Here is a 26418-nt window from a genome sequence, read left to right as displayed (position 1 = left end):
GTAAACAGAACACTATAAAGATGAAAACAGAATAGGCCCAAAACAAAACAACAAAAGCCGAAAGCTATAATGGGTGGCGAATCGAATTAGGTGTAGAGCGCGAATTAGTTATTGGTTTAAAAGTATTTTTTATGAGTTATTTACACTCACGCTTTTTGAAGTTTCAAAATTGTTGCATATAACTCCCTACAATGAAAAGAAAAACAATAAGAAAATATGCAAGAAGACATACTAAGGGGGTGAAATGGCCTAATAAGATTACTCAAGGTGTAAAGTCCAACCTCAATACAAATATCTTCTTTGTTTATTTATTATTTTATCTTACAGGAGATTATATATAACAGTTTTGAAACCTCAAGGGGTGTATATGTAATTTTTAAAATTCTATAAGATGTATGTGAAAAAACAATAAATCTTATGAAGTGTAATTGTAAATAACTCATTTCTTTATACTCTATTGGCGGAGATTTGAAGTTCGAATGCTTCCTTTTCAAAAAAAAAAAAAAAAACCAAGTGAGGAGATGCCGCAACCACCTCCATTGCAAGGAGCAAAGTAAAGACTTGGGCCTTAAAGATTCCACCTCCCCTCCACCTTGTGTTGGGCCACTTTTGGTGGATGATGTTTTAGGGGCTCGTAGGCCACCGTAGGCTAGTGTGGCTTTTGCATTAGCTTTGGGCCATTGACCCCCTTACTAGCCCAAAATATTTTAAAAATAGAGATTCAATATTAGAGGTGACAATTCCATGTGTTGGTGTTAAATACTAATCAATTCTAGTATGATTAATTGTGTCAAATGATTCAACACATTTACAACGTGTCATGCTCGAGTTGATCTATATATATTGTGAACTAAAACCTTAAACAAAAATCTATTTAATCATGATATTGACAAAATCATATGAAAATAACTCTAAAATTATACAATGACTCAAATAATACATATTAAAAAATAAAAAAATTACTCATTTTTTCATATACTAATTGTTTAATTGTTAAATGTATTTATCATGTTACATGTGGTTGACACTCACCCAGCTCGTTTATTATTCGTACTTAGTAGGTCGTGTCATATTCATATTTGTGAGATTCATTTTTGCTCACCATGGTGAACATTATCATCATCATGGATGGATGACACGTGTCCCACTATCCATAATGGTAGGACACGTGTTACTCATCCACCACTTTTTTATGGAGAGCAAAAATAAACTCATATTTCATATTTGTGTCAAGCAATGACCAACCCAAACCCACTAACTCGGTGCTTATCAGGTTATTTGGTGTATGGATAGATTTGTCCTTCTAAAGTTCTAAACAAATCTTCTAGCTGAAAACTGAAAAATGATTAGTCGACCCCCAAAGTGGCCCAACTTCTCAAAGTCCAATCTCAAGGCCCATTGGGCTGAATACCAAGACACAACGGTTGGTCCAACTAATCACCAAACCAGCGACGTTTCATTTCTCTTCTCTTCCGAATCGACATTTCACCTACACAGGTTAATGAGGTAACAGAGGAAAACGCAGGTTGCGTTAGATCCAAGGGACTAAATCCAACAATACGTACACAGAGTGACACAGAGAGAAAGAGAGAGGGAGAGAGACGAGCGGAAGAGACTTCCATTAGCAACAAAGCAATTCGAAAACAATACGATTACCCGCGACGGCTCAATAGATCGAAGCTGGTGCTAAATCCAGGTACGCCTTTCTTCATTTCAGTTTGCGAATCAATCTCTTTTTGATGTTCTACGATTCATACTGTTTTCGTTGTTTTATGTCAAATTAGGTTTTGTAGTAAGTGAATTAGGTTCTAGATCTTCCGAATCAGATTTCATTTTGATGTTCTGTTTGGTTGCCGGGAAAGGAAATAGAGCAAAAATGCTGTTCTAATAGAAATTGAACCTAATAAATTGGGCATGGAGCTGGCGTGTGCCTCATTTTTCTGAAATCAGCATGAAACTTTGAGTTTCAATTTTGATTTTTCTTTTATTTCTCGGCACTTATCTCAGCAGCCAAACGAATGTTTATCCAATGTAATGGTGGTTGTGTTTTAATTGTTGAGGGGGCAGGGTTTTAATGGTGATTGAGACGTAGCCGTGGTGATATTCAGGGAGTCAAAGTGGGGAGCAAGAACGGAGTGGATCGGATGGACAAGAACAAGAGCCGTACCGATCTGCTCGCTGCAGGCCGAAAAAAGGTACACATAGCACACTGATTTCCGACCAAGTAGAACATTTATTTCGTGCCCTAATCCGTCCATTTGCCACCCCTAATAAAATGTAACTTATCTAAGTTGTTTATTTTTATTAGGTTTTTCTAGATATGTTTTTCTTTCTGTAATGCCTATAGGTATTTTCTTTCTTTTTCTGCTTTCATTTTCTTAAATGTCATAGAAACAAACCAGACACTGAAAATGAGCTATTGGATTTTAATTTGGAGTCTTGTATATTTATCACCAGCTTCAACAATATCGTCAGAAGAAGGATAATAAAGGCAGTGGAAGCCAAGGAAAATCCACAAAAAAGTCTGGTAAATCAGAGCAGCATGAAGTTGATGCTGATGCAGTCTCGACTGCAGGCAGTGGAAGCCATGAAAAATCCACAAAGAAGTCTGGTGAATCAGAGCAACATGAAGTTGATGCTGATGCAATCTCGACTGCAACTAAACCCACAGCATTGCCTCAGGTCCCTGAAGGAGAAACGGAATCTCCTATAGATTCTAATCCAGAAATCATTAACTCATCAGAGTCACATCCTGTGGAGAATTCTATAGCTTCTGACACTAACGTTGCTGCTATTGATCCCTTGGCAGTCCCCATTGCACATGAGAGAAGTGTAGTTGAAACTGTAGTGGATCAAAATGCTGAATCACCATCACAGGATGCGGGGGTCAGTAATGATGTTGATTTCTTTGACCGGAATGAAGGGGAGAGTACTGGGACCGCTGATGCTGAGGTTACAAGAGTTATTTCATCGGACACTTCACATATAGTGGATTCTGGAAGGGAAGCCAAAGATGCCAATATTTCTTTACCGGTCGATGTTTCAGCCCAACCTGCTTCAGTTGATGTTACAGAGGGGATGCGTGTTACTGTTGAAACAGAGAGTTCGATTAGGGAAGAGGATTCATTGCCTTCACGGGAGAATATTAATACATCCTTGATGCAGGAGAGGGAAGATCAGGTAACAGATGTAGGTTGTGCTCTTCTCCTTTCGTTTTTTAATTTTAATTATGTATTTCCTTTTAGGGTTATTGGGGAAATTAACCGGGCAGATTAAGAAAACTGATGGGTTTGATGTATAATTAGAATCTCATTTGTTGCTGGGTAGGGGCAATGCAGGAAGCTGATGGTTCGGTTGCAAAGCAATCTAATCGTAGTCTTGAAGCAGAAGTGGAACTTGAAGGAGATGACAGGCTTTCTTTGTCTGAGTTTGATAGGAGTGTTGAAACTTTCTCTGGTCTAGCTTCCTCTGTAGATGAGCAAACCGGTAAGGTGGATGAAGCATCTGTTTCAACTGGTGCAACCATGTCTGATGGACTTCCAGCATCTGCTTTAGCTTTACCTGAGGCAGATGGATCTTCAGTTATTAGCGCTGATGTGGCAAATCAGCAGAAACAGGAAGCTGTTCCTGGTTCTTTTTATGAAGAGAAGTCAGAAGTGCAGTTAGGATCTGGTTTTGGGCAAGGTGGGGAAGAAAGTGTTCAAGTTGATGCAGAACATCAAGCAGTTGCGGAAGATTATCATCATCAACATATTGTGGATGACTGTAAAAGGCCTCTGGAAACCAATATGGTGAGTTCAGATAGAGGATGGACTGTGTCTCCTGTTGCAGATGTAAGCTCAATCAGTCTCCCACAGCTCACAGAAGTAATTAGGAGGCTTAGTGAAGAAGAGTTCCGGAGTCTGCTTAAGACAATTGAACCAGTTTCTAATACCTTGCTGGGGACTACTAATTCGGAATTGTTTGAGCGACTTAAAGAAGAATTGATCCTCACAAATTTCACAAAAGATATATTTCACTTGCAGCTCACACAACAGTCTGAGATGCAACTGGAGTTTGATTGCCAGCATCATCAGTTGGTTGACGAAATATCTTTTGTCCATGCTTCACTCAATGAAGTTCGTGGGAATAACCAATGCCTTGCTGAAGAGCTTGCACAGTGCACACATGAGCTCCAGGCTGTTGCTAGTGGGAGGGAGGAGTTCCAAAATCAATTTCATACTGCGAGGGCAGAGGTTGAAGAATTTTCTGCTAGAGCAACTGAGTTGCATACCAGCCTGGAAAGGTCACAGCTGGATTTGTTAAGACTGTCAACAGAATTAGCTGAGTGCAAGAGGTTGGTGGCAGATTTACAGGTGGAAAATGAGAATTTAAATGGGACTATAGCTTCAGTGGATGAAGTTAGAATTAAACTTGTTCAGCAAAATGAGATTTTTCTTCATGAGAAGGAGAAACTTGCAATAGAATTGGCTGACAGTAAGAATCTAGTATCGGGTTTGCAGGAGGAGAAAGAGCATCTTTCCGGTGAAAATGAGAAACTTGCAATAGAATTGGCATTCAGTAAGAGTCTAGTATCGGCTTTGCAGGTAGAAAATGCCAACTTGAATGGGAGCGTTGCTTTGGTTACAGAGGAGAGAAAGAAGCTCGAGGAGGAGAGGGAGCATTCTGCTCATGAGAACATGAGACTTTCATCCGAACTTCTTGTTCTTCAAGAGCAGTTATCTGCAGAACGTGGAGAACAAATGAGGGTTGAGGTTGAACTAAAAGAAACAACAACGCGCCTTGAACAACTCACCGAAGAAAATATTCTTCTTACTAGCAATCTGGACGCACTTAAGGCTAAGATGAGAGAGGTTGATAAGAGTGGAATTAAAATACCAGCTCAAGCGGGAGAAGCTGGGAATCAAGTTGAAATTTCAGAAGTACAGAGCAGGGGTCATGAAATTGCAACTGAAAATGAAAATTCTCACCAATTTCCAGGGAAGCAAGATAGTGAAGTTCCCGTTATTATGTTGGAAAATTCTTTATCTGATGGCTGTGCAGGAGGCTCACCATTTGTGAATCTTGGCCAGGAAGTCTTTGATGATTCTTTTGGGTTTGTTGCACTTAAGGGAAACTTGAAGGAGGCAGATAAAATGTTGCATAAAATTGTAAAGGAAATTGAAGCCATCTGCTCGTATTCAGCATCGTTGAGCCGGGCAGCAGGTGATAAAGTTTCTTCACCTGGCATATCAAAACTGATTCAAGCCTTCGAGTCAAAATCGCATATTGATGAACAAGGTTTAACTGAAAATCAATCACTTGAAGATTCAATCTCGTCAGTAAGAGAGAAAGCTGGAAACTTGAGAGCAATATTTGAGCAGTTGCGCCTGGATGCTGCAAATGCCAGTGTACTGCTCAAGGAGGAGCCAGATGGTAGGAAAACTGCCACTGCCACATTCAGGGAGCTGAAGGATCAGTATGAAACCTTGGAGGAACATAGCAAGAATCTGGAAGCAAACAACATTGAGCTGGGGGTCCTATATGAAGCTTTGGAGCAACATCGGGGCAGCATTGAAGCAAAGAACAGTGAGCTTGTGGTTCTCTGCAAAGCCTTAGAACTACAAGTTACTGGTCTTAAAGAAGAAAACGTTGAAGTTGGTATAAAGCTACATGGGTATGAATCAAGAATTAATCAATTGCAGACTAGATTGCATGATTTACATCTAAGTTCAAATGACATGGTATCTCAGATCTCTAATCAATTAGAAAATTTGCACAAGGAAGCGGTTGAGAGGGTTTTGATACTTCAGCGGTTCTGGAATTCCACTATTTCCCCAGTTGTTGAAGCAATTGGGAAGCTTAATGAGTCTCTTGGGAGTTTCACCACAACTGCATTAGTCTCTCATGATGGTTTGGACACAATTAGCCATTGTGTTGCTTCTATTTATGCTGCCCTCAGTGTTATTGAAGATCAGAAGGAGAAACTTGAAACTTCTCGTACAGATCGTGAAGCAATTGGTATTTTATACAAAGAAGTGAATGAGAAATGTGGTGATCTTCATGGAAAAAATGAATTGGCCAATGATATGTTGCTTAAGCTGTATGGAAACCTTAGAAAACTTCCTACTGTTCTGCATGGGTCCATAGATGAAAGTGAGATGAACCTGCACGACGAGAAGCCTCCTGATCCTCTAGATTACAGTAATTATGAAACTATCATGGAACAGCTGGAGAAATTATTGAGTGAGAGGCTGCAACTTGAATCTGTTAACAAGAAGCTAAATTCAGAGTTGATGAATAGAGCAGAAGAATTTGAAGAACTCAAACAAAGATGCCTTGATTCAAGTACTATTCAGAAGCTAATAGAAGATGTTGAGGGTGTGCTAGAAGTGGAACATGCTGAGATTCAAGTAGATAAAATGCCTGCTTCACGTTTGGAATCACTGATATCGTGTCTTGTTCAAAAATACAAGGAGGCTAATGTGCAGGTAGGCTTATCAAAAGATGGTTTTGGATCTAAGGTGATGGAGTTGAATTTAATGCAGGAAGAAATACAGCAGTTAAATGCCTTGTGTCTCCAGCATGAAAATGAAATAATTGTTCTCAGGGAAAGTTTACGTCAGGCGGAGGAATCTCTTCTTGTTGCTCGTTCTGAGTTACAGGAGAGAGTAAATGAACTTGAACAATCAGAGCAACGGGTATCTTCCCTTAGAGAGAAGCTTAGCATTGCTGTCACCAAGGGGAAAGGCTTGGTTGTACAGCGAGATGGTCTCAAGCAGTCCCTTACTGAGAAATCTAGTGAACTAGAAAGGTTCTTGCAGGAGCTGCAATTGAAAGATGCCAGGCTTCTTGAGGTTGAAACAAAACTTAAGGTGTATTCAGAGGCTGGTGAGCGTGTGGAGGCTCTGGAATCTGAGCTTTCATACATCCGCAATTCGGCTACTGCATTAAGAGAATCATTCCTTCTCAAAGATTCTGTCCTTCAGAGAATAGAAGAGATTTTAGAAGACCTTGATCTGCCAGAGCATTTTCATTCAAGAGATGTTATTGAAAAGATTGATTGGCTAGCAAGGTCAGCTACCGGTAACACTTTTCCTCTGACAGATTCAGACCAGAAGAGTTCTGCTGGAGGGGGTTCATACTCTGATGCGGGTTTTGTTGTTATGGATTCCTGGAAAGATGATGTACAGCCAAGTTCAGATTCCAGTGATGATTTGAAAAGAAAATATGAGGAACTTCAAAGTAAGTTTTATGGGTTGGCCGAACAAAATGAAATGCTGGAACAATCCTTAATGGAAAGGAACAACTTAGTCCAGAGATGGGAGGAACTTTTGGACAGGATCGATATGCCATCACATCTGCGGTCCATGGAGCCAGAAGCTATGATTGAGTGGTTAAGAAAAACACTTTCAGAGGCGCAGTGTGATAATATGACTCTCCAGCATAAGGTTGTTGACCTTGAAAACTCTTGTGTATCACTAACTGCTGATTTGGAAGCCTCACGGAAGAGAATATCTGACCTTGAGGTAGACATTCAAACATTTATTCATGAGAGAGATCATCTCTCTGAAAGATTTGAGACTCTGAACATTGATCATGAGAAACTTTTAGTAGAGGCAGCTGAGTTTGAGCTTCAGAATGAAAAGCTGCAGATGGAAGTTACTGATTTGCAGGAGAATGTGGCCAAGATGCGTGGGAATGAAAAGCAAATATTTAGCTTAGAAAGTGAAATAAGAAGATTGCAGAGTTTGGTTGCTGATGCATTGCAGGATCCTGGAACAAAGTATGAGTCTTCTGGTGGCAGTAGCATTGAGTGCTTGGAGGGTTTACTGAATAAGCTTTTAGAGAGTTATGCAACTCTTTCCTCTGGAAAACCTGTGTTTGGGGGTGCAGCTGATGGTCTCTGTACTGAAAATGCTGATGCAATGGTTAATGAAGCAAGAAGCATATGTACAGTTGATACTGGGGAACCAGATATAGCTGTTTTGAAGAAAGAGTTGGAGGAAGTTCAACGTGAATATTTGGATGTGAAGGAGGAGAGAGATGGATATGTGGAGAAGCAACAGTTTTTGGCTTGTGAATTAGAATCACTTAATAAAAAAGTGAATGAGTTGCAAGGGCTCCTAAATCTGGAGGAGCAGAAGTCTGCTTCTGTCAGAGAGAAGTTAAATGTTGCAGTTAGAAAGGGGAAGTCATTGGTGCAACAACGTGACAGTCTGAAGCAAACTATTGATGAGATCAATTCTGAGGTGGAACGGTTGAGATCTGAGATCAAGATAGGGGAAGGTAAACTTGCAGAATATGAACAAAAGTTCAGGGATTTGTCCACTTATCCCGAGAGGGTAGAAGCCTTAGAATCTGAGAGCGAATTCTTGAGGAATTGTTTGAAAGAAACTGAACACAATCTGCAGGAGAAAGGAAATTTTTTGAGCATGATTTTAAGTATTTTAAGCAACATTGATGTTGCAGATGATGTTAACTCTGGTGATCCAGTTGTGAAGTGTGAACAAATCGGGAAAATGTTATTTGACTTGCGTGCAGATTTGGTTTCTTCAGAACAAGAGGCCAAGAAGTCTAAGAGAGCAGCAGAGCTACTCCTTGCAGAATTGAATGAGGTTCAAGAGAGAAATGATGGTCTCCAGGAAGAGCTAGCAAAATCTGCGAGTGAACTTGCTATAATCTCCAGGGAAAGGGATCTTGCAGAGGCCGCCAAACTTGAATCTCTCTTACGTGTTGAAAAATTATCTACTGCTCACTCCGTGGAAAGAAAAAACAAATTTTCTGAATTTTCAGGATTAAAATCTGGTGTAGATCAACTCAGGAAGGGTTTCCATGATATTAGCAATTTATTGACTGGTGTTTTTCACAAGGACTTGGAATTTTTGCTCAACCTGGAGTCTGGTATTGACTTGTGTCTCAAATCAAGCAGTGGTGCTAACATGGTTGATGTGCCCCTTTTTACTGCAACTGGTGGATTTATAACAAGCAAATCAGATAAGGTATCTTTACTATGTGCATGTATGGCTTGTTAAAGACCATTTCCTACCAATTCTAGGTTCTTTGTCTAGCAAATATTCTGTTGCATCAATACAAGTAAACTTCATTTTAAAACAAGTATGGTGGTTTAGTCCACTGCACTAAGCAGGTTAGAGAATGAATCCTTTTGAGTGTGGAATGATGATTATAAAAGAATTCATTGTGTATAAAAGACCATTTCCTACCAATTCTAGGTTCTTTGTCTAGCAAATATTCTGTTGCATCAATACAAGTAAACTTCATTTTAAAACAAGTATGGTGGTTTAGTCCACTGCACTAAGCAGGTTAGAGAATGAATCCTTTCGAGTGTGGAATGATGATTATAGAAGAATTCATTGTGTATATTAGTTCTTTGATCTCTTCTATAATGCCAACTCCCAATAAAAAGTTGGATTCACATCACTTGCTATCCAAAGTTTGGATTTATTCTGGCTCCTCTATTATTATTCTTATCATTATCACTAGTAAATGCTATTTTTATTATCATAATTATTGTTTATACTATTAGTCTTTATATGAAAATTATTATACTATTATTCTATGACAATTCTAGTCTTTATATTTGATCGGAAGCATTGTTCTCTTGTATTAGCGTAATTTATAAAACAACGTTTTATAGCACATATTTCATTTTTCATATCTTCTAATTTGAGCTTCCCTGTTCAGGAGAACTTTATTTCGATGAATTCTTGGTCAGACTCCAACATGCATGGCCAATTTGATGACAATTTTGTAATTGAAACCTTTAGTTACGTAAAGCATTATCTGCAAGAACTCATGATGGAGATTGGCGCTCTTAAAGAAAAACTAGATGAACACTCAACCTCATTGCATGAAAAATCTAGCAGTGTATCTAAATTGATGGCAATTGTTTGTGGAGAAATTACTTACAAAAATGACTCATTTGAATCCTTGAAGAGAGACTTTTCACGTATGGAACTTGTTGAAAAGGAAAAGGACAAGGAACTTCTTGTCTTGCGTAGAAATCTTGTCTTGCTCTTTGAAGCATGCACTAGTTCAGTTACGGAAATGGACAGAAGAAAAGCCGGATTGGTGGGAAATAGTTGGGCTGTTGGAGATTTGGGGGTGAGATTGAAATCAGCAGAATTTCCTGCTGAAGGACTTTCTTTGATTGGAGAGGATCAGTTTTGCTCTGAGGAATGTGTCAGGAATATGACAGACAGGCTATTGTCGACTGTGAGTGATTTTGCGACTCTGACAGATGAAATTGTGGAAGGTAGCCAAAAGGAAATGAAGATTACCATTTCAAAGTTGCAGAAAGAGCTTCAGGAGAAGGACATTCAGAAGGAAAGGATTTGCATGGAGCTTGTAAGTCAAATCAAGGAAGCTGAAGCGGCTGCAACGAGTTACTCAATGGATCTTCAATCTTCAAAATCGTTGATGCAAGATTTGGAGAAGCAGGTGGAAGTGATGAAGGGTGAACGTAACCTACTGGATCAGAGAGTAAAGGAGCTAGAAGATTGCCATGCCACCTCTACCGAGTTACAAGAGAGGGTCAGATCACTGACTGATGTGATTGCTTCCAAAGACCAAGGTCAGTTTTTCATTGACATTGGATCCTCACCTTTATATCTCCTATAATTTCAAATGTTTATCTTTGTGGTGAAATTTAAAATGGTTATTTTAGATGATCAGTAATTATGAAATTTTCTTGTGATTGCAGAAATTGAGGACCTAATGCAAGCACTTGATGAGGAGGAGGTGCAGATGCAAGGTCTCACTTACAAGATTAAGGAGCTGGAAAAGATTGTGGAACAAAAGAACCTAGATCTGAAGAACCTTGAAGCTTCTCGTGGAAAGGTTATGAAAAAACTTTCCATCACTGTGAGTAAGTTTGATGAGCTACATCATCTATCTGCAAACCTCCTTGCTGAGGTTGAAAAGCTCCAATCACAATTGCAAGATCGGGATGCCGAGATATCTTTCTTAAGGCAAGAGGTCACTAGGTGCACCAATGATGTTCTTGTTGCATCACAAATCAGCAACAAGAGAAATTCAGATGAGATTCTTGAGTTATTAACATGGTTTGATATGAATATTGCTCGGGTTGGGGTGCACAGTGCGACTCTTGAGGAGAAGAACAATGATCATCTCTCTGAACAGAAGGAAATATTTAAGAAAAAGATTGATTCTTTTATATCAGAATTGGGGGACCTGCGGGCTTTGGCTCAAAGCAAGGATACATTATTGCAAGTAGAAAGGAGTAAGGTAGAAGAATTAGCACGCAAGGGAGAAACTCTTGAGAAGTCTTTGCATGAGAAGGAATCACGACTAAATTTGCTTGATGGTGTGGGAGATTCTGGCAGGGCAACTAGCAGGACCTCTGAAATTCTTGAAGTTGAGCCTGAGGTGAGATATGTTTATTTGTTTATTTACTTACATGTTTTATGCCTTTGTCGTTTTAACTGTTGGATTTTTTATCCAATGACTTAAAATATGGTATGTGTCTTATTAAAATACTCAACCTCATGTCTGACCACTCCTCTAGCATTAGTAGCATCCTTTATAGTATATTTGCTTTTAAACATGTGTTTTGGACGTTGGAGTTTTATTCAAATGTGTGCAGTTTGTATATCTAAATCTTATTTGAATGTCAACTTTAACATGCAGATGTGATGTTGAGGTTTTATTCACACGCTAGGGGTTTAATCTCACAGAATGAACTGTAGTGAGCTATGTGTTTATGAGTAAACCACAGCTGATAAAAAGGAGGAAAATTTTTTTTTTTTAAGGGAAGATGCCACTCATTCTTCTTTACTAGATATGGATACTGTATTGCTATATTCAAAGAGTTGGTTATATTATGTGTGTGTGTTGTTTTTGGGTCAGAAGGGTTACTTGTATTACTGTGGTAACCAAAACTCTGGATATTTGAAGATTGGGTTGTTTTCCTGGAACACAAATTAAGATGTTGTATGAACCTATATGTGCATAAGGATAGAGTATAGCTTTTGCCTCAGAATATTGTAATGTCATTAAGTACTCTATTTTCTTGATTTTGTATAGGTAAACAAATGGGCCGTCGCACCTCAAGTCCGCAGTTTGCGCAAAGGCAATAATGATCAAGTTGCAATTGCCATAGATATGGATTCTGGGAGCACTAGTAGGTTGGAAGATGAAGAGGATGATAAAGGTGATCCTATACCAATATAGTTACTGTCCTCTTTTACTGTTTTGACTGTTTTGTTCCCCTAATATACCAAGTCAGATAAGTCACTGAAGTTGCTTCTTACTTGGCTTTGAACTTTCTTTGTTTCTTGTGCTGTAGTTCATGGTTTCAAGTCACTCACTACATCAAGAATTGTTCCAAGATTTACAAGACCTGTGACGGACATGATCGATGGCCTTTGGTAGGCATATCCAATTCTTTCTTCATAGTATTTTGATTTGAAACTTAGCTAAATTTTGTGAATGTGCTAAATCTTCTTGTACAATCTGCCAGGGTTTCTTGTGATCGGACTCTAATGCGAAAACCTGCTTTACGGCTTGGTATTATGATCTATTGGGCTATACTGCATGCCCTTCTTGCTACGCTTGCCATTTAAAAGCCAAAGTGGCTGGAGATTCTCATTTTTTCAGGTGGTTGATTTTATGGATATGCTTCTTTAGTTGCTGATTTCTTTTCTTCCCTCACTATCAGCAGTTCTTGAGTACTTAATTTTTTTTTTTTGGGTAAGTTTTTTCTGTTCATGCTCTATTGATATGCCTGGAAAGCCTGTTTGAAAGTCATAATGTATGATCCTTTTGAAGTTCAAAACTTATGTGTCCCATTTCCTTGTGTTGCAGGTTCACATTTGGTTTAAGAGCAAGATGGGCTTGGGTTCCCGACTATGGTTATGTTTCTATTGGGTATTAAATTGGAAGCATAATCTGCAATTTTTTTCTCCTTCCTAGTCTCCTAGATGTGGTTAGATTGATTTATTATTTTGCTCAGCCAAGCAACTCAGGTTCCCATTTTTTACCTTAATGAATCTCAGAAGCTCGGTTGCATCTAATAAGAAAAAAATTTCCATCATAGGGAAGATCGTAGATTATTTGTACTCAAAACCCAACCGAAGGTTGTACATCATAGCTGTTATTATTATAGGTTTTCTCAATAAAAATTAGAGAGAATTTAGTTGTAACAAAAACTCCAATGTAGTGCTTTGATGGTATTTCGTATGTATAAATCAGGCATGCATTAATGCTTTGCCTCATTTTTCTGCAAGCAGATCTTGTACATGTCTACATGTTCTTTTTGTTAGTCAAATCTGTTTCTGCAATTGTCCTTGGTTGAAAACTTGAAATTGGTTTAATTTCCTAGAATATTGACCATTTTAAAATCCTAGAATTTGGCCTCTGTTTTTTACACATAAAAACTGTAACTATTCTCTTTTGAATACATGACTTGCAACAAGTAACGGATTATATGGGTACTGATCAAATTCTAAAATCGTTCAAAAATATGGTCTTAATGAAATGCAGTAATGCCTTGAGAACCGTAGGAAGCAAACTTTTCTGTACTCTCTGGTCTAAGGTGTTGGTTGCATAAGCAGGTTGTACTCGATCTCCATGCCTAGTTTTCGTGGTTGAATTATTGGATGTGTGAAGTTGAACTTGTTGTGGAGGAAAGAAGTGTGTTAATAATTTGTCAAACACATAGAAACACACATACAATTACAGACACACCCTTACACAGACACTCGATGGTTTTGATGATGACCCGATATTGATAAGAAGTCAATGGCCACAGATGTAGTTGCTTGCTACGCTTGCTACATGGACAAGGCATATGGGGTATTATTCAAATTTAGAAGCAGTGATTGATTTAGAGGAAGTCTTTAAAATTGCCTTTGGGATTCTCTTGAAACCTCGCTATCCTAAAGTGCTTTAGCTCCACTCCTTTGGTCTCTCCACTCAGCGCAAGGTCAGCCAAGATCCGACCCACCACTGGCGACATCTTGAACCCGTGACCCGAAAACCCGCCACCCACCACCACATCCTTCCCAAACTCCCCTCCCAAGAAATCAATCACAAAATCCTCATCTGGGGTCATGGAGTACATGCACAACTGGGTTGCAACCGGCCCACCCGAGTCAACCACGCCTGAGAACCTGCCCTCTATCCACTCCTTCAACGGAGCCAAGGGGTTTCCGGGGCCCCAAGGCCTCTTATCCGGGTCACACGGGTACCCGCCATGCACAGTAATCTTGATGAGACCCGGGTACTCCAAAGAGGGTGTCCCATAGATGTAGGGGTCTCCCAAGCTAGCAAAGGTTGGGAAGTCACCTCCAATGGCGAAGTGAGCCTGATGCCCCTCCTTGATCCTCCAGTAACACACAGTGGTCTCCAATGGTTGAATAGGCAGTTCAATCCCACCAACCGTTTTAACTAACTTTTTAGTCCAAGCCCCAACTGTGACAACACACTTCCTCCCCCAAAACCTCTCCCCACTTTGTGTATAAACCCAAATGCCTCCTTTAGCCCCATCCCTCTGAATGTCCTTCACTTCCATGTTGTCCCTCAAAACGGCGCCGTTCTGCAGCGCCAGCGTCTGGAACATGGACACGGCCTTGGTGGGCTTAATGACCCCGCCGTGCTCCGTGTCCAGGCCCACCCAGTCGTCGGGTATCCGGAGCAGACCCGAGAACTCTTGCTCCACTTGTAGGCTGCTGAGGAGGCGGTGGGGGAGGGAGTTGGTGTGACAGCTGGCAACAACGGCCTGGAGGACTTTGTCGTGGGCCGGGCCCATGTCGAACTGGCGGGCCTTGAAGTAGACGCTGTAGCCAATCTCGGACTGGGCCTGCTGCCAGAGCGAGTAGGACTCGAGGACGAGGGGGGTGTAGTAGTCCTCCGGGTAGGTGGCGCGTATGGTTCGGGACTCGCCGTGGGAGGAGCCGCGGTGGTGGAGGAAGTCGAACTGCTCCAGAAGGAGGGTCTTCTTCCCGCGCTTGGCCGTCTGGTAGGCGGTGGCGCTGCCCATGATGCCCGCGCCGACTACAATCACGTCGAACTCCTCGCCGGAATATTCCATCGAAGACAGAGAAAGGCAGTTGAAGTGATCGAATTGGCTTTGAGCTGCTACTTGCGCTTTGGATCTCTGACTTGTGAGTGTGTGTGTCAGTGTGTGTGAGAGGTAGTGATCGCTTGTTTTTAACGTGGGGATTTCTTGAAAACCACCAACTTTTTGTTGTGAATTTCACAATTGCCACTGGTTGACTTTTACAATCACCACGTACTTAGGCTCGTAAGGTCGGATTGGGTGAAAATGTGAAATAATCCAGAGTGGCTATGGTACATACATCTGTATTACATGCACACAAATCAAACAATCTATAAATCTTCTATACTACTTACTACGTACTTAGCTTGTGGTATGTAATTTAGTGGTAAGGTTGTAAACAATTCTACGTTGTGGCACAATATAACTGAGTGAAAATGTGAAATAATCGAGAATGACTATGGTAGAGACATCTGTATGACATGCAGACATACCAAACAACTTATAAATCTTCTATACTACCTAGCTTATGGACTGAAGTTTAGAGGTAAGGTTGTAAAAAATTCTACCTTGTGGCACAACTTAACTTTGGGTGAAAATATGAAATGATCAAGAATGGCTATGGTACAGACATATGTATGACATACAGACATATTCGATAACCTATAAATCTTTTATATTATAGGTAAAGAAAAATGATAAATTCATCAATATTCTAACAGTGAAAAACACATTTGTATATTACCAATGTCGGCATCATAATAATTTTTAGGCATAAATTCAATTTAGACACATAACTATATAAGCTATTTCAACGGGGTCCATGAACTTTAAAATATTTCAAATATACACCCGATCTATTATCTAAATTGAAAAATGAGTTTCTGTCCATTGATTCGTTGAGAGATCAGTTAAATGACAGCTTGGCTTTTGCTGACCGGGATTACTTGGCGACGTGGCGACGTGGCGCTATCTCAGCAAATATTTTCCGCCAAATGAGCGACACGGGCCCACAATTTAATAATAATAGAGAGAGAGTTTGTAGGCCTGTGTCAGGAGTTAGGTGGACTCGTGTCGCTCATTTCCCACCAAATGAGCGACACAGGTCCACCTAACCCCTGACACGGGTCCACAAACTCATCATCTCTTTCTCGCTCGTTGAACACAAGTGAGGGATTTATATTCAAATTTGGGGGAAAACGTGATGTTTTTTGGAGACTAAATGGTCAAGAGAGCGTTCGACGAGCGGGAAAGAGGTGATGGGTGTGTGGGCCCGTGTCAAGTGGACATGTGTTGCTCATTTGGCGAGAAATGTATGATGAGTTGGTGCCACGTCGCCAATTAATCTCCGTTAGTAAAAACCAAGCTAACATTTAACTGATCTCTCAATAAATTGATAGACGAAATTTCATTTTTCAATTTACATAATAAATCAGGTGTATATTTGAAATATTTGAAAGTTCGTGGACCCCGTTGAAATAGCATATATAGTTATGTGTCTAAATTGAATTTATGCCTAATTTTTAAAACAATCTATCTATTACCCACCTTTTTGGTCCATACAATTTAAAGATTCACTTTTACTATTGTACTTTGGTTAAATTACACTTTTCATAATTATAGTTTAAAGATTTAGGACGATATATTTGGGTTTTTATCTAGTGATATATGAATCTTAAATATAGGGCCGGTCTTGACTTTTGACTTTTGGAAGGCCTAGGGGCGAAAATTTAAATTAGGCCCTAATTTTAGTTGTAGAAAAAAAAAAAAAAACTTTTGTAAAACAATTGACAATTGACAATTTGGAATCAATGCATTATAATACTTTCATTAACAAAAGGTCTTCTTTTAACATTTCTATAAACAAAATCATTAATAATAGTTTCAAATTAGCTATGACAAATTGATAAAAGAAAAATAGGAGCAACATCACGCTTTTTCTATTAGCCACATCACACTAGCTTCAATAAAATCCAACTATCCAATTTAGTTAACACAACAATTTTTTAATTCATTATCATCTAATTCAGTTAACTTCTTTAAATTAAACAAGAACCCAAAAATACTTTTATATATTTTTAACTGTTCAAATCTATTATTTAATGAAGCAAGAGCATTATCGCTAAGACGGGAAGGCGTAAAGACTGTATCGCTGTAAAGTTTCCTCTTTCTTTGAGTAAGGAGAAGCATGAAGGGCCAAACGTAAGTTTAAAGTTTCTAGACTTTTGTTTTTTGAAATTTGAATCACATTAATTGAATCAATTGATCATTAACATTGGACCTCCGTGTAGTTCTTTCTACTAATATTGGATTTGGCCATTTGGGCCTCTGTAGGCAAGTAGGCTTATAATTTTGCTTTTCTTTTCTTTTTTAAAGCAGAAATTTGTTTTTAAATATATATATAGTGCCTAATTTTAAACCCTTAAGTTACAGTAAAAATTTGCATCTGCTCCCCACCTTTTAGGAACTCTCCCAAAACCCCCAAACACTTGCATTTCCTTTTCTACCCTGCTATCAGCCCATGCATCAGCTGACACAAGCCCACTACCTCTGCTCTTGAGCTCACGCTAAGCAGCTAGCAACCTTACATTAATTTTCTTATTATTTTTTAATTTTTTAACGGACATGATGTCTGCTACCTTAAGTTGAGTAAAAAAATTGTTTTTGGCTTCAACTGGGGATTGAACCCAAGACCACTAGAGACATTTAACATTCACCCAACAATGAAGGTTTGTGACTTGTGTGTTAATATAGATAATTAATAATATTTATAAACATTTTAACATATTTGAAATCTTTCTTATTTCAATGTTTAATTTTATAAATTAAGTCTAATTATTTTTTTATTACAAATTTAGTGTAATTTTTTTCATTTAATTTAGAGTAATTTTTTTTATTGAAAATTTAGTGTAACTGTTTTTAATTTTTCAATGATCAATTTTTAGTTTAGTGACCGATTTAGTTTTCAGTGATCAATTCAATTTCAGTGATTTTTTTTTTTTTTTTTGCAGTTTTAGTTATCGATTTTTCAGTTTTAGTAATCATTTTTTCAATTTCAGTTATCAATTTTTCAGTTTTAGTGATCATTTTTTTAGTTTTAGTTATAGATTTTCAGTTTCAGTTATCATTTTTCCAGTTGCAGTGATCAGTTCAATTTCAATTATCGATTTTTCAGTTTAAGTGATCTTTTTTTTCAGTTTCAGTTATCAATTTTTCAATTTTAGTGATCATTTTTTCAGTTTCAGTTATAAATTTTCAGTTTTAGTTATAGTTTTTTTAGTTTCAGTTATCGATTTTCAATTTTAGTTATCAATTTACTTACAGTGATTGATTTAGTTTCAGTAATCGATTCAATTTCAGTAATCAATTTTTTAGTTTTAGATATCGATTTTTTAGTTTTAGTGATCGACTTTTTTTTTCAATTTTAGTGATCGTTTTTTCAATTTCAGTTATCAATTTTTAGTTTCATTGATCGTTTTTGTTGGCCCGTCCCATTGACACACTAGCATAGTCCGCTACTTCTTGAGCCACTACTTGCCACACAGGCTCTACTATATAACAAGCCTTTATGTGCAAAAAATTATAAGAATTTGCACACAAAGTGACTCGAACTCAAGTCAAGCACGTACGAAAAATTAGTTACACTACTTTGTAATAAAAATAAATAATTACACTATTTTGCAATAAAAAAAATAGTTAAACTAATTTGCAATAAAAATAAACAAATTAGAATTAGAAATTAAATATCTATAAAACTGTATAAATATAGTTAATTCTACTACACTTACACAAGTTGCAACTTGGTTGAGTTGGTTGGCTGTGTTTCCCACTTGTACAAGCTTTGGTGTTCAAACCTTGATTTGTTCATTTTTCATCCAACTTGTTTTTTCAATTTTTTAGATATGGGATGGAGATGGCGCTGGACCAAGCTGCACCAGTTGGGCTATATCGGCGAGTGGATCATGCAGTTGGGGCCCTAGGCGATGTTAGTGAGTGGATCATGCAGCTGTAATGTCAGCAATGTGCACATGTGTAGTAATTAATTTTTTAAATATGGGATGACGCTGGACCAAGCTGCACCAACTGGGCGATGTCAGCAAGTGGATCAAGGCGATATTAGTGAGTGGATCATGCAGCTGGATGATGTCAGCAATGTGCACATGTGCAGTAATTGGGAAGGGGCACAACCAGAATTATAACAAAAATAAAAGTCAACAGTAGTTATATATCTATTGACTAAGGGGTTTAGACAAAAATTTAAGTAAAATAGGGGGTTATGAATTAACTATAAAAATAATTGGAAGCTATGTATTAACTAAAATAGACTTAGGAGATTTATAATTATTTACTAATATATATATAATATAAAAAAAATTATGGGCCCCTCTTGAAGATGGGCCCTAGGCGGTCGCACTCGGTACCCCGCTTCAGAGCCGGCACTCTGCTTAATATTAAGTTTTTTTAATATAAATACAGTATTTGTATGGTATATAAATATAATTAATGGCATAAAATTTATACTTTAATTGTTGTCAATATTTAAATGAAATAATATGTGATGAATGCATTGTAGATTTTTATTTTATTTTTTATTAAAGGTAAAAGTGTTGTGAATAGTTAATCCACTGCCCTTTCACACAATTGCCCTCTCACAGCCTCAAAGGATTGTATTCCTCCTTTGATATATCTGTTGAAGTTGACACACGGCCAATAGCAGATACGGCCAATAGCAGATATGAGAGTTTGCACTTAAGACAATGTCATGTGGTCGTTTTGTTGTATGTATCGTGTCATCAAGATTCTAAATCTCTATATCTTAATTTCTTTTTTCTTTTTTTCTTTTTTTGGCCACTCTCTATATCTTAATTTCTTAACAATTGATGTGATGTGAGATAACAATTGATACTTCACTTTTGGTACTTTGAATATAAAACATGATTGTTTATATGCGCAAAACATGGAATTCAAATTAAAATAAGAATAAATCAGTATATTATTTCTTATCGCAACTTTGATCAGTGAAAATATATAATAACTTAATAAGCATGTCTTGCATTGTATGGAAAATAAGTCCTCATACTTAGGGTGTGAAGAGTGAGGATTATACAACATGGTCGTGGATAGGTACATCAGCATACACAAGATGGGAAATAAGTCTTCGTACTTAAGGTGTGAAGAGAGAGAATTATACAACATGGACATGGATAGGTACATCTTACACAAGAAGTAAAATTTTGAATTTCGCAGAAATTTCGATGAAAATTTTGAAAAATTATAAATTTTGACAAAAATTAGACATAAACAACAAAAATTATTATTAAAATACAAAAATTTTGAATGAAACTTTACTATATGTTTATTTCAACATATTATTTACTACATTGATAAAAAATATTGAAGAAACCAAATTGTATAGTAGGTTTCATGTGATATAAGATGAATATAATGTATGCTGGAGACAAATACTATTAAATAAAATTAGTATAATAAATAAATAAAATTAATATATTATTTATACTCTATAATCTATACACTAAATTTTAATATTAAACCCTATATACCTTAATACTCTTTATACTCTATAATTTATACACTAAACCCTATATACCCTGTAATCTATACTTTATAAGTTTATATTGTTTAGGATATTAAGGTTTAGGCCCTTTAGGGTATTTTAATTATTTTTTATATAAAAATATATTATGATTTACTGGTTTAAGATTAAAAACAACTAAACGAAACTCCAAAATGGCCAAATCAAATCCCAAACAAAACCTTAAACTTTTTTTTTTCTTTCCAATTGCCCAAAAAGTCCCAAATCCCAATCAACCATAAACCCATTTTTTTTTCCTTCATTTCCCCCCGTGACTCTCCACTTCTTCAGTCTTCTCTTTTCTTTTTCTTTTTTCCTTCTTCTCTTTTCTCCTCATCCCCCTGTACGTGCTTCTCTCTCTCTCTCTCTCTCTCTCTCTCTCTCTCTCTCTTTGCATCTCCATCACCAGCCCACCTTCACCTTCACCCTCACCCTCACCCTCACCCTCACCCTCACCCTCACCCTCCTCTCTTTCTCCCTCATGTCACCTCTGCCACTGAAAACCCAGCCCATCCTCTCTTCCTCCCTCACTGCTTGAGCTCCTCCCAAAACCAATCCCTCTCTTTCTCCCTTGATCTCCCAAAACCCAGTCCCTCTCTTCCTAGAAAAAGCTCACCCGTCGAAAATTTTGTCAAAATCATCGAAATTTTGACAAAATCTTCTTGAGTTCGTGTTAAAATTTTCATACCCTTACAAAAAAAAAATTTCGGCAAAATTTTTAAAATTTAACTCCTTGATCGTACATGACAACACATTTTGAAAATTTAGGTCTAAATAGTTATATTTTTATAATATAGATCCAAAATATTATGTTTGCGTCATTTCAATTCAAACTATTATAATTTTGTGAATTTTGAGTCCCTTTCCTCCATTAAAAATTTCTAAATTTTTGGGGAAAATAATTCATTTTAAATAAAAGAAAGATACAAGTTCACAAGCATATATATCATAATAGATATCATATTTTATTTTATCTTAAGATAATGTACTCAATTGATAAAGTTATAAATGAGCGAATGGTAGGAATTTTCTTCAGTTCTCGATTTCATAAGAGATGACTATTTTGGGAGTCTTAAAAACATTTATGCTTGTAAATATTGAATCTTTTTGTTCATCTCCAAAATAAATTTAATTATATGGTAATTCATACCTACATTAAATTAATAGTATAGTTATCCTCTCTAGGTTTTGAAAAAATAGACATAATCAGCATTAATTATATATACCGTAAATCACTTATTGACAAAATGACCTAATGATCACACTATGTGTTTGAAAATAAACAAAGTATATAATGCATGTGGAGTGAACACAAGCCAATGAGAAGATTGAATTTTTTTATGGAATGATGTCATGGAGATCGAGTAACAAACACCAGACCTGACTTCTTTTATAATATTCCATGTGCGCCACTGCAGAGTTGTATAATTTACGAACTTTACAGTAAATCTTAATTTGGTCTATTAATTATAAAAAGTGTCAATTTGATCCATGAATTTTTTAAGTTGTACCAAAGCAGTATAAACGTTAACTTTCATCCGAAAATTAATGGAATTGATCATATGAAAATGTAATGAATATACTGAAATATCCCTAAAAATATGGTTACTTGCTATGCACATAACCAGTTTCCGTTAAATTTTTCAATAGAAGTTAACGTTTGTACTGATTTTGTACAACTCGAAAAGTTTGTGAACAAAATTAACACTTTTTATAATTAATGAACTAAATTGAAATTCACTGTAAAATTGGTGGACCATTTTTATATTTAACTCAATTAATATTCAACTTTGAAAACGTGACTTAAGGCGTCACGACAACCATTGACAGCCGCTGAACAACGCAGAGCTTTAATCGTCCCATAATGTGTGGTTGGTACTAAATTTGCCTAATGCCTACTTGGTTGTCGAATATTTTGTTCTCTTCTGTCACCATCCATTATCTCATGCTCTACAACACTACAACACAACCACCTTCTTTTCTAATGACTTCACTATGTGTGCTACAAAAAAGCCAGTGTTCATTATTTTAACTCTATAATGGGTGGTCCTAGTTCACATGATTTGTATTGATACTGAAAGCGTGCGTGCATGACTAAAAGAGTGGTAGATTTCTGTTATGTATGGGGTCCAATACGAGAGGAAATGGAAAAAAACAAGTCATTAGTCATGCAATGTAAAACAATCATATGTGTGTCAGTGTGTGTGTGTGTGTGTGTCACTTACACATTTTGAAAGATGGAAGGCAACTAGCTTGTTGGAAAGTAGATACCATGAGTTCAATTAATTCTATATTTAACACAATTAATCCATGGATGCATTTTTGCTCCATTTTTAGCATTAATAATAGTCTTTTTATATAATCGAACGACACACTGCTTTGAACTCTCAAAAAATTAATTAAGTGAAACTTAATCACATAGTGTAGAACAAGCTAAAATATACAAAAATGTTTACCTTGTTTGGATGAATAACATCTCTGTGTTTGAATTGAAGTAAATGAGCAAAACAGAATATGAAGATGATTTAAAACTTTCATTCTGCAACTTAGAAGATGTAGTAGATACATAGACTTGCCTCCTAATTGACAGTGACACAACCATGGTGAGTTGATCAAGTCTTCTTGTTGGGCTCAAAGACATATTTTATGATTGAATCTTTGATGGATAACAATCCAGGGAACTCCCCCTTCAGCTTTGAAGCATCCAATTCATTGTTACTCCTTGGTGCTACAATCACCTTGGCTTGTTCTTCCAGGTCAAAATTTTGCCACTTGAATTGTGGGTCCATGTAGTCCCTGTACATCTCCAGGATCTCATTGTGGCTTATGACTCCTGGGTTGGTGAAGTTCCATATTCCTCTGCAGTCCCTCCTGGCCATGTCTATGGAGATGGGTAGGAGTTCATCCAGTACTGTCATGCTATTGGGTATGTTCACCACCTTGTTGTACCTTGTGATCTTTGTGATGAAATTTCTTGGGTTGCTGAGGTCTGATGATATTGGCATTCTAACTCTCAGTGTGCAGACATTATCATATTCCTTTATGAGCTCCTCTACCTGCACATTTAACCATGTCCTTTGTGATATTGCTTATATTCTTGAAGATCTGTGATGCAATTCAAAAGAGCTCAGCTCCCTCAGTCTCAAATCACTAGTTGCACATCACACAACCAATGGAATTGTACACACTAGCATTAGAAGGACCACATTAGCTACCATAATATATGTGGACATGTCATGTGTTTATTGACAATTGGTCATCATAATTAACTTAATACGTGAAACCCATTTTTCATATAATATGATGAGTCAATTAATGTGGTAAAAAAAAATATGGTACATTTAGCATTATTCAATTGTATATAGTTTTAGAATGAAGCTAGGATATTGGCTGACATGACAGAACACTCTCTCCTTGGGCATATATACATTATGTTTTTTTCATAGGATATGCATGTCCATGCATTGAGGAGGAAGGAGCCAAACCTTGAAGCATGACCAATATTAGAATTGAAAACCAAAATAAGGAAAAAAATAAAGTTTGAAATTGTTACCTTGGCTTTGGTCTTGGAATAGAAGGAACCAGTGAAATTAGGCTTGTCCTCCTCTTTGAATCCAATACCTGATCCTAGGGGATGTTCTTTGTCATACTCAAATATGCAGCCAGTTGCAAAGTTCATCATTAATAGACTTTTTTCCTTGCAAACATCTGCCAAATTAAGTGTACCAACTACATTAGTCCTAATTGTTTGAGTCTTGTGAGACTCACACCAATCAACATTAGGCCTTCCAGTAATCCCAGCAGCATTGAACACATGGGTTGGTTGTGTTCTTATTATGTCAGCTAGCAAAGACTTCCTATCTTCCAGTCTTCCCCTTCCATACTCAAATTCTATTCCTTCATCCTTGCAAAGCTTCCCCAACAACCCTCCAATCCAACCAGTCCTTCCATATATCAAGAATTTCAATCCAGCTGAACTGTTGCCAAGCTCACTGCATGATCTTGACAGCTTTGTGTACCCATATTCAAAGAACCAAGCATCATCATTGGAGTGGTTGATGATTGAGATACTTGGGTGTGGGTGAAGTGCAGCAGACACATTGCCCCACCAATCTGGGTTCTTAGTGTACCACTCCATTGTCCTCTTTAGCCCTTCCTCCCAAGAAGTCCTCACATCCCACCCAAGCTTTTTCAGTTTTTGATCATCCAAAAAATACCTTTGGTCATTGAAAGGCCTGTCATGGACAAAACTTATACCCTCCTCTGGATTCAAACCAAACATCTTGCAAATGTCCGCCGCCACATCTAAGACACTCCTTTCCTTTTTGGTCCCAATGTTGTACACATGTCCAATCACCCCTCTGTGAAGTATTACATCAAATGCCTCAGCAACATCCTCAGAATACAGATAGCTTCTGACATTTGACCCATTTCCATGAATTGGCAATTTCTCACCTTTCATTGCAAGGAGGATGAACTTTGGGATAAGCTTTTCTGGGTATTGATGGGGTCCATAAACATTATTGCCTCTAGTTGTTATTGTGGGCAGGCCATATGATCTATGATATGCCATGACCAACATTTCAGCCCCTGCTTTTGTGGCAGAGTATGGATTGGTAGGAAGGAGCTGAGAGGCCTCAGGATTGCCAATGTCAGTTTCCATGTCAGTCTCACCATAAACCTCATCAGTACTAACATGAATGAACCTCTTTACGCGCCTTGTGACCTTGCAAGCCTCAAGAAGCACATGGGTGCCATAGACATTGTTGTTGGTGAACTCAAAGGAGTTCCCAAAGGAATTGTCCACATGGGTTTGTGCAGCAAAGTGCATTATGGTGTCAATCTCCTCAGCAATCAAGAGGTGGTTGACAAGGTCAGCGCAAGCAATGTCACCCTTTATGAACTTGAAGTTGTGAGAGGATCGACATGGCTGGAGGTTCTTGAAGCTAGAGCAGTAGTCTAGCTTGTCAAGAGCCACAATCTTGTAGTTGGGGTAGTTCTTGATTAGCCTGTTGGTCACATGGCTGCCTATAAACCCTGCTGAACCTGTTATAAGGATGTTCTTTGGTGCATATGGAGTTGCTTCAGATACCATATTTGTAGCCCTCTCTCACTCTATCAGTTAGTCCTCTGCTACCACTGAAATCATTTATTGAAAACAACAATATATGAAACTAGGACATCACAAAATCATTAACATATATATATATATATATATCATAGCACTGCAATCATTTTATATGTTTGCACATTATTTGAAAGTTTCCAATTTGGACCTATTTGGAAATGCTTCTGCACGTACTTAGTTACATACAAAATTTCACTAAACCGCATTTTGTTACCCCAAAAAGCCCTTTTGTCCATTCTACCAAAAGGGGTTGTAACAAGCACTCTCAAACATACTCTTAATTTTCTAGAATTATGATTGACAATATTTTCAATCATAATAATGTTCTAGAAATTTAATCCTACCACCAAGATTAAGCAATACAATAGATCTGCATTCTCTGGCCAAGATTATATATCTATATATATATAAAATTATAAATACAATCCTCTTTTAAAAATTGAATCTATTGGTTGGGGTTCAATAAAATATAAGTATGTACCTACAGCTTACAGAAACCAAAAAAATGCAGAATATACTCTCTTTATACATAGAGATATGCATGTATACTTACAAGTGAAAAATGGCACATAGAAGTTATTCATGGAAGACTCCAAACAAAGAAGAGATGAGCAGCAATGAAGAAATGGGTTATGGAGGAGGACGTACTTAATTTGGTAAATTGGTTTGAGATTAAAA

The 26418-nt window shown here is 37.4% G+C and overlaps 3 protein-coding genes across 7 annotated transcripts; 1 reads left to right on the top strand and 2 right to left on the bottom strand.

Annotated features, from left to right (window-relative positions):
• The first annotated feature begins 1526 nt into the window (after positions 1-1526).
• LOC147278970 (nucleoporin) lies at positions 1527-13249 on the top strand. 5 transcript variants are annotated; one of them, XM_086249587.1, is made up of 10 exons: positions 1527-1696; positions 2109-2195; positions 2458-3193; positions 3328-8981; positions 9685-10573; positions 10703-11388; positions 12046-12172; positions 12308-12389; positions 12482-12711; positions 12826-13249. In XM_086249587.1, exons 2-9 carry the CDS (start codon positions 2145-2147, stop codon positions 12582-12584), a joined length of 8328 nt encoding a protein of 2775 aa, XP_086105713.1. In that variant the 5' UTR covers positions 1527-1696; positions 2109-2144; the 3' UTR covers positions 12585-12711; positions 12826-13249. The 5 variants fall into 5 exon arrangements, with proteins under 5 accessions (XP_086105713.1, XP_086105715.1, XP_086105714.1 ...); XM_086249589.1 differs by having other exon boundaries at positions 2068-2195; positions 2458-3189; positions 3339-8981; XM_086249588.1 differs by having other exon boundaries at positions 2068-2195; positions 12482-12618.
• A 386-nt stretch (positions 13250-13635) lies between these two features.
• Positions 13636-15287, bottom strand: LOC147278969 (FAD-dependent oxidoreductase family protein). The gene has a single exon (XM_086249591.1). The coding sequence runs from the start codon at positions 15050-15052 to the stop codon at positions 13847-13849; it is 1206 nt and encodes a 401-aa protein (XP_086105717.1). The 5' UTR covers positions 15053-15287; the 3' UTR covers positions 13636-13846.
• Positions 15288-23224: 7937 nt separating this feature from the next.
• LOC147278968 (trifunctional UDP-glucose 4,6-dehydratase/UDP-4-keto-6-deoxy-D-glucose 3,5-epimerase/UDP-4-keto-L-rhamnose-reductase RHM3-like) lies at positions 23225-26418 on the bottom strand. Its single transcript, XM_086251478.1, has 3 exons — positions 26294-26418; positions 24166-25751; positions 23225-23668 (listed from the first exon to the last, which is right to left on the bottom strand). The coding sequence occupies exons 2-3, from the start codon at positions 25705-25707 to the stop codon at positions 23225-23227; spliced, it is 1986 nt and encodes a 661-aa protein (XP_086107604.1). The 5' UTR covers positions 25708-25751; positions 26294-26418.

This window comes from Dryas octopetala, chromosome 7 (assembly GCF_963921425.1).
Source record: "Dryas octopetala chromosome 7, drDryOcto1.1, whole genome shotgun sequence".
NCBI lineage: Eukaryota > Viridiplantae > Streptophyta > Magnoliopsida > Rosales > Rosaceae > Dryas > Dryas octopetala.
Note: the sequence above shows the minus strand (reverse complement) of the source record. Positions and strands in the feature narration are given on the sequence as shown.